This window comes from Marmota flaviventris, chromosome 4, assembly GCF_047511675.1.
Source record: "Marmota flaviventris isolate mMarFla1 chromosome 4, mMarFla1.hap1, whole genome shotgun sequence".
Taxonomy (NCBI): Eukaryota; Metazoa; Chordata; class Mammalia; order Rodentia; family Sciuridae; genus Marmota; species Marmota flaviventris.
This window is the reverse complement of record NC_092501.1, coordinates 156,340,253-156,358,044: the sequence shown is the minus strand read 5'-3', so window position 1 is coordinate 156,358,044 and position 17,792 is coordinate 156,340,253. Positions and strand designations below refer to the sequence as shown.

The 17,792-nt window shown below is 46.9% G+C and overlaps 1 protein-coding gene across 4 annotated transcripts in view; it reads right to left on the bottom strand.

The window, feature by feature from the left end:
* Clybl (citramalyl-CoA lyase) overlaps nucleotides 1-17,792 on the bottom strand; it is a 240,134-nt gene that overhangs the window by 4,661 nt on the left and 217,681 nt on the right. For 2 of the 4 annotated variants that reach the window (XR_011707426.1, XM_071611618.1), the window contains exon 8: nucleotides 11,617-11,736. Coding sequence is in view for 3 of the 4 variants with exons in the window: in XM_071611618.1 (XP_071467719.1) it covers nucleotides 11,641-11,736 (96 nt within the window). In the remaining variant the exon portion in view is untranslated. Of the gene's footprint in view, nucleotides 1-10,508; nucleotides 10,657-11,616; nucleotides 11,737-17,792 lie in introns of those variants that run through there. The other 2 variants (XM_071611617.1, XM_071611616.1) reach the window with 2 other exon arrangements.

Below are 17,792 nucleotides of genomic sequence, written 5' to 3'. Positions count from 1 at the left end.
GCGAAGGTGGAAACCCACCCGTGTGGAAGTCAGGAAATTGAAAGGCCCATGTTTGGGATTTGGATCAGAAGACAAGTCAAAGAAATAACACTGCCATCAGAAATGTGCATTTCTAAAGATATTTATTTGAAAGTTTCGAAAAAAGCAAAGCTCCTGCCCTGGGGCTTCTGGGAGTAAGTACAAAATACAATAATTAAATTAAGTCCAGCAGTTAAAATTCCTCATAAAAAGAAAAAGCTGGAGTGCTTCCCAATGGGGAATGCTTGACTTAAAAGAAAGGTTTTACTCTGTGGCCTGAAGGTCAACAAACTGGGGCTCTGTGAGAATGGATAAAATTTCTTAAAGGGGTCTTTCGGTCTTTGTTTTGTTGAAAGAAAATAAAAGAGTAAAAAGGGACAAGTTTTGAAAATTCAAAAAATGAAGGTGCAGTCCCTGAAATCATCACAATTTTTATAAACGCTGTACCGGAGGCTATGAAAACACTCTCTTTTTTGAGTGCTAATCGAACCCACATGCCTTTTAAGAATGAAGGGAAAGGCCAGTGGAGGGTTTCAACAGACCTCTTCAAAATGTGCTGCTTTTCAGAGGCGGTGCATGCAAATTCATGACCAATCGCTTGCTATTTATTTTGAAAATATTTACTTTAAATATGTTCATAAATATATTCCACAACTTCAAGTTCCCTAGCTGATACAAAGATGCATCCTTTTTAAACAAGGTTTTCATAAGGCAAAGTTATAACAAGAATCTTTTGGGAGTCACCTCCGAAAATGGAATGCTTATCATAGTCTGAAAATAATGGTTTTTATAATTATTTGTTGTTGCATTTCTAGTAACATGCCCCAAAAGGCATAAGAAAAAAAATAGAAATCTAATTTTATGTGTTATATCATAAATAATGCAATGACATTAATATATAAAATTTATATTTTGTAAGTTATAAATAATGTGATAACAAATATATAAATTTGCTATTTTATAAATTTATGTCTGCAAACTCAAGTTAAACTTTACCTTCATAAGTATCACTCCAGACTCCCACAAGAGTCTCAAGCCGCATACTCAAATATCTTCTACTAAAACGGAAAGAACCAATAACGAATTTGCCATCTTGTTGATTGCCTAACTAGAATCTGAATGTTGGCTTTGCATTAAGACAGCATGATCAGACGTAGGGCATTAGAAGAGCACGCTGGCAGCAATATTTAATTTACTAAATAATTAGCAGCCTCATTGACATTTCTACTTTGATTCCCAAAGTACAACATTAGCTGTCGTCTGCACTCAGGGTCTCTCCAGTAAAATGGGCATAATAAACACCCCGTGCCAAGTTCACAGTAAATGAAGGATTGCCCAACGTCCCGCAGGCAGCTCCATGATTAGAAAGCTAGATTTCCCTCCAAAACATGGGCACAGACTTAGGGGATTTTCCCCCCCTAATTTTGTTTTTTTCTTTCCTCCATTGGTTATTTTTGCTTCTGAAATTGGGAAGGGGGAGGGAAGAGAAGGTAAAATTGAGGGTTAAAGGAAGAGGAAGCAGCCCGAGAGCAGAGCACAGATGGCCCTGAGAGCCGGCGGGCGAGACAAGAGGCTGCTGTGGCCTTTCTACTGTCCTTGACGTCTGTCTGTGTCCTGCCTCTTTATCCCTCTCCTGGGACTTCTTTCTTAGCCAACCCAAGACATTCTCCAGTCATTCCAACCAGCCTCTGTGGAAAATCCTGCAAAATTTGCTAGGGTCTGTATTCACCTGGGAATGAAAGCTCAGCTTTCTCTGCTGGGCACAGACCCTGTCCCTGAGGGAGGCAGTGCTGAAGGAGGCTCCACTGTTCGCCTCATTCTTTCTTAAAGCTCACTCGGAGCTTCCTCTCTCCACAGAATCAAAGTGGGGATATTACTGTGGGACCATGAATCTGAGGAGTCCTGGGATGAGGTGTGGCTTAATGGAGGAAATCTGGAAACCTGAGTTGTAGACTTGGTTTGGTTAGCAGCATGACCTTGGGCAAGTCCCCTAATGGGGTCAGTAGTTGCACAACTCCCAGAGTGCCCTAGTCGTGTATTTTTCTGTGTGCACAGTGCCCCCTCCAGCTAGGAGTTGGTACTGCATAATCCCCCCTGGGCTTTGTTGTCTACAAAATCAAGGACTTTATAAAAGAGTTTATAGTCAAAACATCTGCAGCACAGAGACATTTCCATAGTCTAGCGATGAGGCTAGATTTCTTTGTGGTGTGTGTGTGTGAGATGTTGGGGATTAAATCCGGGGTTTCAAACATGGAAGGCAAGTGTTTGCCACAGAGCTGCATGCCTAGCTAGGGCCAGGAGATTTTATATATATAAATATATTATATATATAAAAATATATATTTATAATATATAATATATATATTATATAAAATATTATATATATTAGCTGTCATCTGCACTCAGGGTCTCTCCAGTAAATAAATACCTCGTGCCAAGTTCACAGTAAATGAAGGATTGCCCAATGTCCTGCAGGCAGCTCACATGATTAGAAAGCTAGATTTCTAAACTATAAACCAAACTATCTATCTACCTATATCTATATCTATCTATCTATCTATATATAGTTGTATACAATACCTTTATATTTATTTATTTATTTATTTATTTTTATGATTAGAAAGCTAGATTTCTAAACTATAAACCAAACTATCTATCTACCTATATCTATATCTATCTATCTATCACATGATTAGAAAGCTAGATTTCTAAACTATAAACCAAACTATCTATCTACCTATATCTATATCTATCTATCTATCACATGATTAGAAAGCTAGATTTCTAAACTATAAACCAAACTATCTATCTACCTATATCTATATCTATCTATCTATCTATCTATCTATCTATATATAGTTGTATACAATACCTTTATATTTATTTATTTATTTATTTTTATGTGGTGTGAGGATCGAACCCAGTGCCTCGCACATGCTAGGTGAGTGCTTTATCACTGAGCCACAACCCAGCCCCTCCCCACCCCCAGGACATTCTTCACACCAACAACAGAGTCACAAAACTCTTCTGGAATGCTTGTGGCTGCCGAGTGTGTCTGTATCCAGGGCATTCACCCCACCAACATGTTTTTCTGAACAACAGACCTTTCACTTAAATGAGGACAGGGAGTTCACTTCATAGAAATGCTCTTTCAGGCAGCTTTGCTGCTGTGGGATTCCCATCCTCTGCTGCATTGTGAGGTCAGGATCTGTATGGAAGTAATCTGGCCTCTGTGTAGAGTGCCTGTTATGTGCCAAGAAGGATGCTAGGTGCTTTAAAAAAATACTACAATTATTTATTAGTTTCATTTTATCTTTAGTTCACATTCATTCTTCTTTTAAAAACTGTGGTAAAATACACATAAAATTTACCATTTTAACTTTTTTTGAGGTGTTGGGGATTGATATAGCCAACATTGATATAGGCAAGGGCTATGTCACTGAGCTATACCCCTAACTCTTTTTTAATATTTAATTTGAAATAGGGTCTTGATCATTTGCCCCAGACTAGCCTTGAACTTGTAATCCTCCTGCCTCAACTTCCTAAGTAGCTGAAATTACAGGTGTGTGCCACTGTAATTAAGTGCTTTAAAATACAATGGTTCATTTAATTATTTTATAGTATAGGCTTTACAGGAGCAGATGCATAGACATTAGGGTGAGAGATATTAAAGATCAATGCCCAGGAAAGGAAGGAGAAGGAATCAGGATTGGGGTGAAGGAACAGACCCACCAGTCTTGGTCAACCTTACTGGGAGCTCTGGAACATATACAATTGTTAGTGTGTCCCACATCTGGACCAAACAGCTGGGTCTTTACGTCCCTACCTCATCATTCCTGTTCATCCCTGATGCAGGCCATCCAGGGAAGGGATTGGCCTCAGGCAAGACAGCTGAGACAGATGCTGTAGGAGCTGTGGACTGCTGCCTGCCCACTCCATCTCCCCAGCCGGGCAAGTGGGGATCCTTGGAGGGCCATCTGGGTGGTACCATCTCCAGGAGTACTACATCTTCATGGCAACTCTTGGAATTAGGGATTATTATTTGTATAGTTGAAGAAACTGATGACCAGAGAGAATAAATGGCTTGTCCAAATGTAACATAACCTGTTAGTTGGAGAGACAGGATCAAGTGTGGTGGGGAAAGAGTTCCTGACTTTAATGAACACACTTTCAGCAATCTGTGTTGGGGGTGAGAAGTGAGAGAAGGAGAGGGATCAGAATCCATGACAATGTCCAATATTCAGGAAATCTGCACTGTCTGGGGCGGCACACATATCTAAACAAGTACTACAACGACATTCAGCCCTGGGCTTGGGAGGACTGAGGAAAGCCCAGCAAGGTGTCTCTGGGGTTCTGGGGAAACCTCACAGAACACAGTGTGTCTTACTGGTTAGGAGTCTCAGGGTGTGACACTGTCTGCCCACAGGCTTGCAGCTTGTGCAAGGGCTTTGCAAAATATCTGTGTGGTTATAGCAGCAGACAACACAGCCCAGCTACATGGTGACACCCTTTGAGGTTGCCAATGCTGTCACAGCGCTGGAGCTCCTGCAGGCCAGCCTGGGAGAAGCCTCACAGAGCTTCCATGGAAGCTACTGCAGGAATTACAGCTCCTGAAAACCCAGTGTGGAAAATGGATGTGCGCCTGTCCTCATCTGGTAGTCAAGATTATTAGCATAATTCTCCCAGAAAATCTAAGCCAGAAATTCATGTTGGTTTTTGTGTTCTTCCCTTTCTGGAACTCAGAAGATTCCTCCTGCCTTCCTCCTGTTTAGATATTAAGCCAGATGCCTAGAGTGTGCCTTCCTCTGAAGAAACCATCCACACGAAGCTATCTGAAACTGAATGTTCCTTTTTCTCTTGATTCTATTAGTGTGTCTGAATAACTAAGGCAATTTGATTCATTGTCTAAAAATAAAACAAAATCAAACAGCCAAGCCAGCTATTTGGCATTATGTAGACCAAGAAAAAAAAAATCTATCTTCTTTTTCCTGAGTTCCCCCTCGTAGCAGATATTTTAGCTATTGTGACATAGCCATTGTTTGGTTCCCCCTTGCCTTTCATAAGATGGAGTTTTCAGTTGATTAGCTCTCTTATTTATGTAATGAAAGGAATCTCTAAAGTTCTTTCCAGGCCCAGGACTCTAGCCTCTGGGAATATGTCCAGTTTTCTGTATGATTACATTTTGCACACAGCAGTGCATGAGAATCGATGGTGATCAATGGAGAAGCCTTCTACAGTTAGAGGGGCCTTCCTGGGTCAGCAGGTAAGCGCAGGTGATCTAAGAGGTGGGTTCTACCCCTTCTAGGAACTGCAAGCTTTATCTTTGACTTAGGGTACAGCAGATCTACTCTGGAAGTCTGGCTCCTTAGTAACATTCCTGCTGCGTGAACAGAAGTCATGTAGGAGAAAATCACCTCTCCCTGGCCGCCCTCTGCCCTGAGCCTGAGCACACTTTCTAATTCCTGTTGTATGGTTCAGCAGGGGAAGGGGGGGGGAGGGCCAAGACTGAGTGGGTTCCTGCAGTAACTCTGAGATGCTGTCAGACCTCAGGCTGGCGAAAAGGAGGGGACAAGGAGATGAAAGGGGAGAAAACCAGACTGGTTGCAAAGCATATGACTTACAGTTTTCCAAACATTTAAAATTCTTAATTCACACCTATTGTTATTGCCACGATTGTAGCCCATGGCATTTTTGTTTTAACACTGGACTTTATTTTACAGCCTTGCCCCTCCCTTCACTTCCACAAAGGCATTTATTTATTTATGGCATGGGGATTGAACCCAAGGGCCCTTTACCACTGAGCTACATCCTCAGTCCATCCTTCCCCTCCCCCATTTTGAGACAGGGTCTTGCTAAATTGTCCAGGTTGGCCTCAAACTTGTGATCCTCCTGCCTCAGCCTCCTGAGTAGCTGAGATTGCAGTCCTGTTCCAAGCTCCAGGCACCTGGCCAGCAAAGCCATTTTTTAATTTTAAAAGAAAAGTTCATCTGGGGCAAATCCTATGATATTCAGGGAACTGTGTGATACCCAGTCTACTCAACAGGTGTTTGTGGAATGACTAAAAGAGCCAATGAAGTGATTCCTTGGGAAAAGTTCAGAGAAATCTTGATTTGCTGACAGATCTTGACAAAGTTTTTCTTTTTTCTTTCCTAAACTGGGGATGGTCATTGATGGTATCCTCCATGGATGTGCAAGACAAATAGACATAGGCAGGGAAACGCTTAAGCCAAAAGTTCTCTGAAATGCAAGGCTCCTTTTTCTCTTGATTCAAACATTGTATCTGAGTAACGTGAGCAATCCAGCTCCGCGAGTGAGAAGCGAAGCCATGGGACTCTACCTTCCCGCACCTCCCTCGGGCCACCTTGCCAGCTTCCAGCAGTCCAGGTTAACCGCGCCTGGATCGCGGGGACCACCACCGGGAGATGTTCCTGGCACTTGCACGGTCTCTCGGACCTCGTCATTGCGCTTGGTCCAGGGTCGATTTCGGGGCTGGAGGGACACAGGGGCGGTCGGTGCTCAGGGCGGGCGCGAGGGCCCCACGCAGGTGTCCGGCCTGTGAGCGGGGTGCGCTGGGGTGCGCGGGGCCTGGGAGACCCGAGAGAGACGTTATTGTTACACTGTAACGAGTCTGATTAACATGCTCCTGACACTTTCTCTTAGTTTCTCCGGCTCCTAGCAACAGCGCACAAAGGCGCGGGATTGTCCCTGGCTCCGCGGGGACACGGGGCAGCCTTTGATCTGCCACCATTACAGCGGGGCTGCGCGACAAGCTCGCAGGCTCCGGGCGGCCCGCGGCGGGCGGGCGGGTGAGTGAGCGGGGCCGAAGGCCTGGCCGCTGGGCCGCCGGGCTCCCCACTGTGGCCCTGCAGGGCCGGACGCCCCGTTGGCCGCGAGTCCCGAGCGCAGCTCCACGCGAGCATCTCGCCGGCCGGCAAGGGACCGCAGCCTCTCTGGGGGAGGCCCCACTGGCTTCCACGGGTCCCCGCAGCCCACCCCGAGGGCCGCGCCAGCCGATGACCGCAGGCCTCCAGGACGCGCAGGCGGCTCGCGGATGGGGCCGCGACCCGCGCACTGCGCGCCGCGGACGCACCAGCGCACCTCCTTCCCACGCGGAGCGCGGGTCCCAGGCTCGCCGTGCCCTTCCCGTCGGAAGGAGCGAAAGTAAAATCCAGTCGATCATTTATAATGGGAAAACAAAGAAAGAAAAGGGGAAAAAAAATCTAAAAAGGAAGGACACAGTCACAAAGTCCCGAAAGACTTTTTCAAACTAAATGTTCTGCGGGCTGAACGGTTTGATCGCAGCAAACAGGCTCCACAAAAAGGCGCCAGGGAGGATCTCGGTTCCTCCCTACAGATCACTTTGTGTCGTTGGCAATCCTTATTGATTTGGAAGGAGGTGTGCTGCCAAATTATTACTGGAATTTAAACAAACCAACAACAACGACAAAAATCACCGACTCAAAACAGCTTAAAGCTGCCGGGTCCCACTGCGCAAGCTTGCAGGTACCAAGTTACGAATCCGAAAGTGATTGACTTTCTATTTTGGTCGCTCTCCTAGTTACTCCCTCCCCCGACCCCAGTTCAAAACAGTGAGCGGAAGGCAAGACTAAGACTAAAGATTTAACATTTAAATGTTGGGGTCAGGTAATTACTTTCCCTCTGAATGGCAATGCGAAGACGTGGTGGGGGGGCGGGGGCTCTGCACTGGGAGGTCCGTGTCCCCAAGCCTGAGGCACATGCTCTGCCGTTACAGACCCATCCGGTGACTCTCGCCAGCACCACTCTGCACAAAGTCCTGTTGGAAATTTATAATGGGCTTTGTACCAACAACTGATTTCCTACTACTAGAGAGGGGAAAATGAAATAAAAATAAAAACGGAGGATTCATGTTGCACGGCAAACTGAAATCCTAAAAGCAGAGTCTCCTTCAAATGAAGAAGCCTGTATCCTTTCTTCTCCTTATATGGCATCGTTAGAAAATTCGCGTCTTCAAGGAAGAAAGCCAGTTACTCAAACTTCTACAAAACTATTGGGTGTAAAGGTGTGAACAATAATACACTTCTATTTTAGAGGGAACACAACCACATGGTTTGTTCCAATTATCCAGCAAAATGTGCCAGGCAACCAGTGACTTTCAAATTCAAATTGGAGGCAGTGAAGTCTTCATTCTGCAGGACACGGCTTCCCCAGCAGTCCCTGGAGGAGAGGCGGCAAGGCAGCCGGCTGAGGCTGCGGCAGTTCAAAACTTGGACATCAGAAGGGAAGGCACCCAGGTCCCCAGAACTTACTAACTTGTGCTCACAGAAGTGCCTCGCTCCAATTGGAGTTCCCCTGACCACTTCAATAAAACATGACTGTATCGATATAATCCTCTATACATTAAAATGAGGTTGTCACAGATTGTCATTAAGACCTCAGTAAAACAATGAAGACATTATTGGGCACCACCCCCCCTCCGGCAAGGTATTAGGGGAATAAAGCAATCTACACCACACGGGTCCTATTGAGATTAATGAAAAAATTATGCAAAAAAAAATCTCAATTTCCTTTTCCCGTGACGGGCTTTGCATACACGCAGTCAGTCCTGCCTGGCACCTGATGATTTATTAAACTAATCTGTGGCGATCACCACCGATGTTCTCGACTCAATCTTGTCCTGGCTCATTTTCTAAGTAATTGTTTCTCATTAGTTCTGATAATGTTTTAATAGTGTTACCCATAATTTAGCCCCCAAGAATTAATAACAAGGGGGTGATATGGTGGAGCAGTGATGAGCTACACAAAATATAAACAGGTATGGTTTTTAATTAATCTGATTAGCTGCAAGGTCCTCTTCCTGTGCTCAGCTCCCAGCTCAGGAGCTGGGCAGACCTCACTGCCCACATCAGGAGTGCCTGAAAGGGGTTGTCGCTACCCACCCTCAGCTGCCTGCCCCTCCCCAGTGACACCTTTGCTCATCCTTGGCACCAGAGAAGTGGGGGGAGGAGGAAGAGTGACAGTATCTTCCGTATCTCCTTATCCTTCCGTTTGTCAGTCAGGGAAAAGAGGCAGGAAGGGGCTTGGGTTGTGACTCAACTCTCTTCTGAGGCCCTCATTAGAGTCTTTGCTCAGAGTGGAACCTGGGTTCCAGTATTTGGCTCTGGCCAGTCCCAGTGTCATGATTCTACTGTAAGGGGACCACTGGGTTGAGTAAGATCACGCTGGGGAGACTTAAACAACAAAATTTGGGACAAGGGTCTGGTGAGCAGGCCACCAATGGTGAGGACCTAGGAACTTATGGGCCTGTTGCTAATGGGGTAGGAGTTCCAGCCAGGCCCTGCTCTTAGTCCCAAGCCAAGAACAGGCTGCAGGGCTGCTGTTTCTGAGTTCCTGTTGCTTCTGCCAGGCAGGTGGGACTCCCTTGGAGGAGGCCAGAGCTTCCCACAAGGCCTGACCTGAGGAGGCCCACCTGTGTGGGTGTGGAGGCTGCCTGCATGGCAGCATGGAGACCAGAATGTGTGCCCTTGTGTCCCCTCACAGCCAAGGGCTTGCCTGGACCAGTGCTTCTTCTGACGCCCTGTGTGTGTGTGTGTGTGTGTGTGTGTGTGTGTGTGTGTGAGAGAGAGAGAGAGAGAGAGAGAGAGAGAGAGAGAGAGAGAGACTTTTGAGCAGTCCTCCCACCGGTGTTCTGAGCAGACACTGGGTGTGGACACCCATGCTCTGTCTCCACTGTGGCACTGGGGTCCATGATTCCCGGCTGTAGCTGCCGGGCCTGGGGTGCTCCTGGGGAACTGCTGCCCTTGCCCATTGCTGCGGTCCTGATGTGCAGCTCAGCGGGCGGCCCATCACCTCTGAAGGTGGCCACATGCCATCTTCTTCCTTCCTGCCCACTGAGGGAGGAAGGGTGATGGGTCCTAACGAAGGGCCTGGGTGGCTGCTTGGGGCAGGGGAGATGTACTGCCCAAAGCAGGTGGCCCCGCCTGATGTCCCATGTCAACCTAAGATCTGGCTCCTCGGGACCCCTGTTTGGGGATACTGATGTCCCAAGAATATGTTTCCCCAGAGCCATGTCGCCTGGGTTTGGTCCTCCCAAGTGCTAGTTGGAATAGGGTCCTGCCCTTCCTGCCCTGCGCTGGGTGGTGGGGTCCCATGGCAGTGGTGGGGTTTCCCACTCGGCTTGGGTGTAATGGCACCTCTGCTTGTAACTAAACTTCACCTCTACTCACCTCTTGGGCTCCCTGTAGGAATGGGAAGGGGTGGGGAAAGCAGACCCATGGTTGGGGCACATGCTAGGGGCCACGGAGAGAATAAGCCACAAGGGCATAGGAGGAGGTGAAAAATGAAACTGAAAAACAACTGTTTTCTATTTACAAATTTAAATAAACAGAACAGCCTTCCCCGCGGAGTTCGTCTAAGAGCAGCAGTGTCGCTGCTGTGTAGGTCATGAAAAGGTTGGTGTAGAGTTTAAAACTTCCCATTCTGTTAATTTCTTAAAGAACAGTCGTCCAGAGTCTCGACACAAAAGCTCATGATTTAATGAGGAACAGAAACAAAATCTCTGATTGTTGGTGTTTCAAACTTCATTGGCGTCCTCTGGGCACGCACACGTTGATCCTCCGCAGCTTCAATACCCTTTAGCCTTCAATATAAGAGTACGTGCTGAATAGGGAACAATGGCTGGTTGTTATGTTTATTTACCCTTACTACAAGCTGGGTTAACCTCTTCAAAACAGCTTTACTAAGCCCGTTAACCACACCACCCATATGACCTGGAGCAGCATCTCTAATGTGATGCAAATCTTGCAGGGGGCCATAGGCACCAGCCCCATGGCTTTGTGTCTTCCGAGAGGCTACAAGTTTATGGCTGAGGGAGTCCTGTCCCGGCCATACATTTACAGAGGGGGAATGGCCTCAATGGCGAACAGTTAAACGAGAGAATAAAGGGGAGAATGGATGGTCTTGTGTTTCTGCACATTTATTTTTTAATTGCTGGCAACGGTTGACCCAAAGCATCCAACGCCCAGGACGGGAGCTGTACTGGTGAGCAGTTCCAGGGTGTGGAGGTTGCATTTGGGGGATGGAGGTTAAAGAAATCAGTTTTGAAAGTATTTTTAGAACGTATCTTACAAGCCAATATAACAATTAATAATGTTTTATCAGATCACCAGTGAAATAGACAGGAACTCTTAATTTTGTTCTTATTCTTTGAAAACCTGGCCCTTCTTAAAATTATTTGTGATGCCGGCTGTAGAGATGAATAACGTGGGAAACCTTTCCCAACATGAGAAGAGTGCAGGGCATATGTGCATTTGGGAAAGATCTGTTTCATGAAAGACCTAATTTCCTCTCACTGCCCATCCTTCCCGTGATTTTCTCTCCCTGTGAAATCATAAACCCATATTCGTCATACATTGATAAACAACAATACAATCATAAATTTGGACTCCAAAGGAAGAAAGTCCATTTTTAGAGGCATAGCTGGCCAGTAAGACAACAAAGGGAAAAATCGTGATTAACGTGAACTGTAGACCAAGGAAGGTCCAAACCTGGCATGCTTAACGAGGTGCCCTGAGTGGTACGGTGTGTCTTTAAGAAACCCACTGTATATGTTCAGCCCACCTGATGAGAGCTGCATTGAACAGATCATTTTTCCTTGATGGATGTGGCAAGCGTGACAATGTTCTGGGCCTGCTTCAGTAATGGCATGTCGATCATACTCCCTTGGAAAGTAAAGGCTCCCTGGAAAACAGAGAATACAAACTTCCTAAAAGAATGCTCGGAAATTATAGGCTTTCTTTCTGCGCACACTTGTACAAGAACATTTTCGATTCCACCTGAATTACACTGACTTTCCTGCCCAACTTTTAAGAAAGCCAAAGTAAATTGCAGGGGAAAGATTTCTTTCTTTCCTCCTGAAAGGGGAGGGGGGAACCTTTAGCATTTTAATGGAGAGGAAAAACATACCAGACAGGAAGCATGGGAAACTGCTCATTTAACTCTTGAAATCAAGCAGGAAACAACGGTGGAAGGAAAATTTAAATACTTCTTTATATAGCCTGTGAAATATTGCATAGGACTTTAAAAGCTCTATTGATTAGTGTTTTTAAAAAATGATATGATTGAGGGGTGTCGTAAACTGTATGGTGATGACGAAATGCAAGGTAGCAATGTCCTGAGTACCAAGAGATGAGTCTGTTGGGACACACTTGCAGAAGAGTAGGATGACAGGGACGTGAGTCTGTGACAAAGAAATCTCAGGCCTGCTGAATGTTGAGACTGGAACACATTCTCTGAGATTCCCTGGTATGTGCTCATTTTGCAGATTTTCTATTGTTCAAGCCTTCTACAAATCCTTGCTCAGTGTTTCATGTGACCTAGGCCCTGTTCTGTGTTGGGAAGGTAGAGCCCAGAGTCATCGAGGGATCGTTCAAGGTTATGTGACTAGGAAAGTCAGAGCTGTGCCCAGCGCTTGGGTCTCAAGAGTTCCAAACCTTCTCAGAAAAAGAAAAATCAAACAGACAGAGGTGGTGTGTCCAGAACCCACAGTTAATGTCTGGTTGTTTATGTATTTTTAATCATTTCTTTTTGCTGCTTGCAATTATAGCCCTTCATGAACTCTTCTTCCTCCTACCCGCTGGCAAGGGTGCTGGTGTGCGTGGAGCAGGTGGTCTTCTGGGACTGGACGTGGGCTGCAGCAACCCTAATCTTTGTTGTTGGTGGTTCATTTGGAGATAGTGCAGCCCATTTCTGGATTTTGTAAGTACAAGTGCCACTTCTCATCAGCCAATGCTGTCCTTAACCAGGGCGTCTTGCATGGTGTGCTGGAGTCCCATCATGAGGTCACTCAGGGTTCCACATGCATGGGATGGAGGTTTAAAAAGAGAGAAAGAAGGAAAGGAATGTGCAGGGAATCCTTAGCAATGATTTCAGAATTTATCATTCAATCCAGAGATTTAAGAACCTACTAGGATTGGAATTTCTGCCTTCTCATCCCCAGAACAGTGAACCACAGTCCTACGAATACCTGTGTGGCCTAAAATTCTGGAAGTCACTTTGTGACCCTCTTGCTTTTCCTATTTATACCCCCAGGTTGGCCTTTGCATCATTCTGTTCTGCCTGGAGCTAATTCGGGTCATCTCTCTGACCATGATGAATTTATGCATTTGGTCTGAGGAGTTCTGTAGGTTACATTCCATGGAAACCAGGGCATGAGTGACATGCTGTTTTACAAGGCAATCCTCTACTTTTCTTATTGGAGTAAATGAGGAAGACCAAAGGCCTCTTCGTTATCCGCCCACCAAGTGGATTATGGCCCTATAAAGCGGCACATCTGTCCTTCGAAGGCTTAAATAATAGGCTGGAGAGAGAAAATTAGCATAGATGCACATGGAATCCAAAACGATGTGCAGAGAATCAAAATGATGCCTTTGGGTTTATGCCATGTTGCCCGGAACTGCTTTGCGGTCCACATGCACATCAAAGATGAAAAATGCTTCCTGTAGCTTTTCAAGACAGGGAGATCATTTCTTTCTTCTGTGATGGCAGATTCTGCTTGATTTGCTTTACTAAGATGGAAAACAAAATTGAGCATTTTTGTTCTATGTTTCCTTCATCTGTGCAAATTGGGGATTTTAATGTTAAGAATTAGATTGCCTACTATGAATGTTTTAAGTGCGTTCACATATCAACCTATAATCTGTTTTTTAATATATGGATCTACATGGGAAATGTAAATTGTCTGTTGGTCAGAATTTGGAAAAATTAGTTTTTCAAAAAGCTACTTGGATTTTTTAAGAGGGGTTGAAATATTCCTTTTTTTTGGGGGGGGGCAGGGGGGTACCAGGATTGAATTCAGGGACACTCAACCACTGAGCCCCAGCCCCAGCCCTATTTTGTATTTTATTTAGCGACAGGGACTCACTTAGTTGCTTAGTGCCTCGCTTTTGCTGAGGCTGGCTTTGAACTTGCCATCCTCCTGCTTCAGCCTCCCCAGCCACTGGGATTACAGGCATGCACCACCGTGCTCAGCTGAAATATTCCTTAATAAAGAATTTAGAGAAGTTTCAATTTCACAGCCTGTTAAAATGCAGATTCCAGGGCCCACTCCCACATGGTTTGATGCTAAAAGTCTGGAGTTGGCCGGGGATCCTGATGTTGTCATGCCCATTCACACTTGAGAACCTGTGTTTTCACTGGTTTGCTAGCACCTTGGCCACTGCTGGTGACATGACAGGCACAGAAATAACAATAACTTCCTCAGACCCTGTCGTCCTCCATGGGAGACCCCTCCTGAGCTGGAAGTGTTGGGGATGGTGAGATGACATCAGGGATCCCAGCTGTGGGCTCTTCACATCTTTTGCATTTCTGGTATTTAGTACTAGACTTTTGTTCCCCCTCTAGAGTAGGAGTCATTTGCTAAGATCCACAAATTGATGGAATTCTTTAAAAATTTTGTTGCCGTGGGGATGGAACTCAGTGCCTCAGGCTTGCTCGACACCTCTGCCTCAACTGATCTACTCCCACCCCCACCCCCAACTCAATTTGTTTTTAGACACCTTCTTGGGGCATTTGGGGTACTCTCTCTGGCACATTCCAATGATGATGTTGCTGCTGTGACTCGCCCAGAGAGGGATCTCTGTGGCATTCATGGCCCTTGAGTGCAGTTGCTAGATGCTCTCCTTCTAGGGACACCCTCTTCCTAGGTAGTGTTCAGTCCTTTGCTCAATGACAGTTCCCAGTGAATTCCTAATACCTTCAGTCACTTTGCTCATCTCTGGATCTCCATTGGGATCCTGGTTGTGCAGTCACTGGCTGCAGTCGCTCAGCCCGGCCTGACCTGCTGAAGGTGGCCCTTCTTTGCCAGTGGTCAGCTGCTACTCCATCCTCCACGAAGGCAGGGATGGCAGTCCTTAGGGATGCTCAGCATCGAGGCACTCTCCCTTCTTTCCTGTGTCGCAACCTTTCACACTTGTGGAGTCCTTGGACAAGCCCTCATGTGGCCTTGTTTCCATTGCTATTGGATTGTGATTTGGGGGGTGCACTGGGCATCAACATCAAACCCAGGGGTGCTCTACCACTGAGCTATATCCTCGGCCACTTATTTTTGAGACAAGTTCTCACTAGATTGCTGAGGCTGGTCTTGAACTTGTGATCCTCCTGCCTCAGCCTCCTGAGTCACTGGGATTACAGGTGTGCACCACCACACCAGGCATGATTTTCATTTTAAGGATAGGTTTGGGTGCCAGGTCTATGAAGCTCAGTGGGAAGGCTGTTGGCTCCTGGGCTGGCCGACAGAGGTCTCATTTTGGTAGAAAGCTGAGATATTTCCTTATGGCGTGTGTGTGTGTGTGTGTGTGTGTGTTGCACTTCCCTAATTGGAATCAGGTGGTTATCTTTCTAAGGCAGATCAGATGGGATCATCCATTTGCTTAAGCCCTGTCTCAGCTCATTTTGGATTTATGGAATCATGAGCAGGGACCCCCAGTCCAGTCCTACCCTTTTCTCAGCCTTGCATCCTGCCAGTCTTTTAGGGCCCTGACCCCTCCCCACAAGACACACACCCCTGATGCCACCTCTGGGAAGGTGTCCAGGCTCCCTTGATAGAGGCCACCTCTCCTTCCTTTCCTTGCAGCCTCTGGTGCGGCCCATCCTACCCTCCTGTAATGGCTCACTCTGCTGGGAGGCCCTCAAGGACAAGGCCAGGGCTCATGTGCCTCTGATGGCCCAAACACAGCACCCAGGACACACCAGGTGCATAGGAGATGCCCCGTAAAGCTGGACTGACAAAGGTGAAGAGGAAGGAAGAGGGAGCGAGGGGAGCAACTTGAACCTGATGGAACGTGGAGGCTCGGTTCCATGGGGGGTGATTTGGGTCATTTCTCTTTAGTTTCGGACCTTAGGAAGGGACTGTGGTTGTCTGGTAAAAGCTTTGCTGCAGCATGACTCTGCAGGGTCCCCATGGCACCCCGACACATGCAGTAAAGTTCTAACCCAGTGGTCCCAGGGACCTGGGGATCTGCCACCCACCTGATCAGGTTCTGCAGGACCTGGGACCGATTCTGTGATCCTCAGCCCATGTGCCACCCCTACGTATTTGGAGCCTACTGTGTGCCTGGCATGGCTGGGCACTGGGCTGCTAGAGCAGGGAACAGGGCAGATGGGGTCCTGACCTTGTGGGGCCTCCAGCCTGATGGGGGAAAGACAGTGAGCAAACATTTCTAGAACTGACTGTGTACCTGCAAATGCTCCAGGAGGAAGGCACAGGGAGCTAAGGGCATTTGCAGGCGGTGGGGCTGACCTGGTCAATTGGCCCTTCCTTTGGAAAGCCATGTTTAAGCTGAGATGTGAAGGATGAGTAGCAGCCTCTCAGGGGAAAGGGGGGAGTGGAGAGAAGGAAGAGATCTGGCCACATGGCGGTTACGAGTGGAGCTTGGCCCTTTTGTGGGGCCCACGCCAGGGGATTGAAGGGAGAGTGACTGAGAATGTGGATCCACCCCTGGTCCCCATGAGCCTTCTATTTCCTTTCTTATTACTCTCCCCTTTATCTGCAAGTGTCTTTCTGTGCCCTTGATCTTTCCTGAGTCTAGTGACATTCACTGGACAGTTGGCTAGCACTTGTTGAGCCTCCAATAGGGCACAGTGACTGACCTCAAAAACTGTGATGTCAGGTTGGGGTTGGACTTAGTTTCAGTGAGAATGTCACATTTGTGGTGCTTAAGGGCTTAGGAGCCACAGAGAGAAGGAGCTACCCAAATGGGGGCAGTTTGGCCAGGGAAGGGCTTTGAGGAAGACGTACTTCTAAACCTCCTAAGGTTTAGAAGGCCAGGGATGGGCAGGGGAGCAGCTCAGGGGTAGGGCACCTCCGTAGCACATGAGGCCCTGGGTTCAGTCCCTGGCACTGCAAAAAAAGAAAAAGTCAGGGGCACACAGTGAAGGTCTAGAGAGGGGCCTGGAATCCTGGCACTGCCCAGAGAGAAGTGGTGTGGAGTTGACTTTCCTCTTCAGGGGCCCTGTGCCTATGGTCACCAATGACTCCCTGAACAAGACAAATGAAAAAAGCACAGGATAGAGGCTGGCGTTTTCTGTGGCTGAAGAGGTCGTCTAGGGCCTGAGGAAAGGGGACCTAAGTAGCCTAAATTAAAGTGATACGGAAAAGACAACATTGTACAATTTTGGTTCTGCTACTCGTTAGCTGGAAGTCTCCCCCATGACCAAGCACAGAGAGATTCAGTCTCTTGTCAGAGCACAGGGGGCCACCCAAGGCTGGCACTTCCCTGGACCCCGAGGGGAGGACGTAGAGGCACTTTTCCTTTGCTTTATCCTGGACATTCTTCCTCTGTCCACAGATGAGCTGGGAAAGCTAAGAGCAGTCCCGGCCCCCAGCCTTGCTGCCAGGGAGGACGGTTACTGGTGGGTTGCCTGGCCAGCACCGGCTTTTGGGCAACAGAGGAGACAGACAGTGGGGAAAAGATGGAGTTCTCCCTGGAGGAGGAAACATGGAGATTCCCTTAGCATCTGAAGCCTTAGCAACTACAGCCCTCAGGAACCCCTGCAATATTAGTTTCCAATCTGAAAACTGGAAGAGGGCAGTGTTCTTAGAAAGACCCACTACCAAAAAAAGAAGGGTCCTCCCTGCCAGAGGACTGGACCCAGGGCCTCTCCCATGCTAAGCATGTGCTCTACCCCCCAACCCCAAGGGGTTTCATTTGATAGACTTCATACTAATACATAATATTTTCTTTTTTAAAATTGTAGATGGACACAATATCTTTATTTTATTTATTTATTTTTATGTG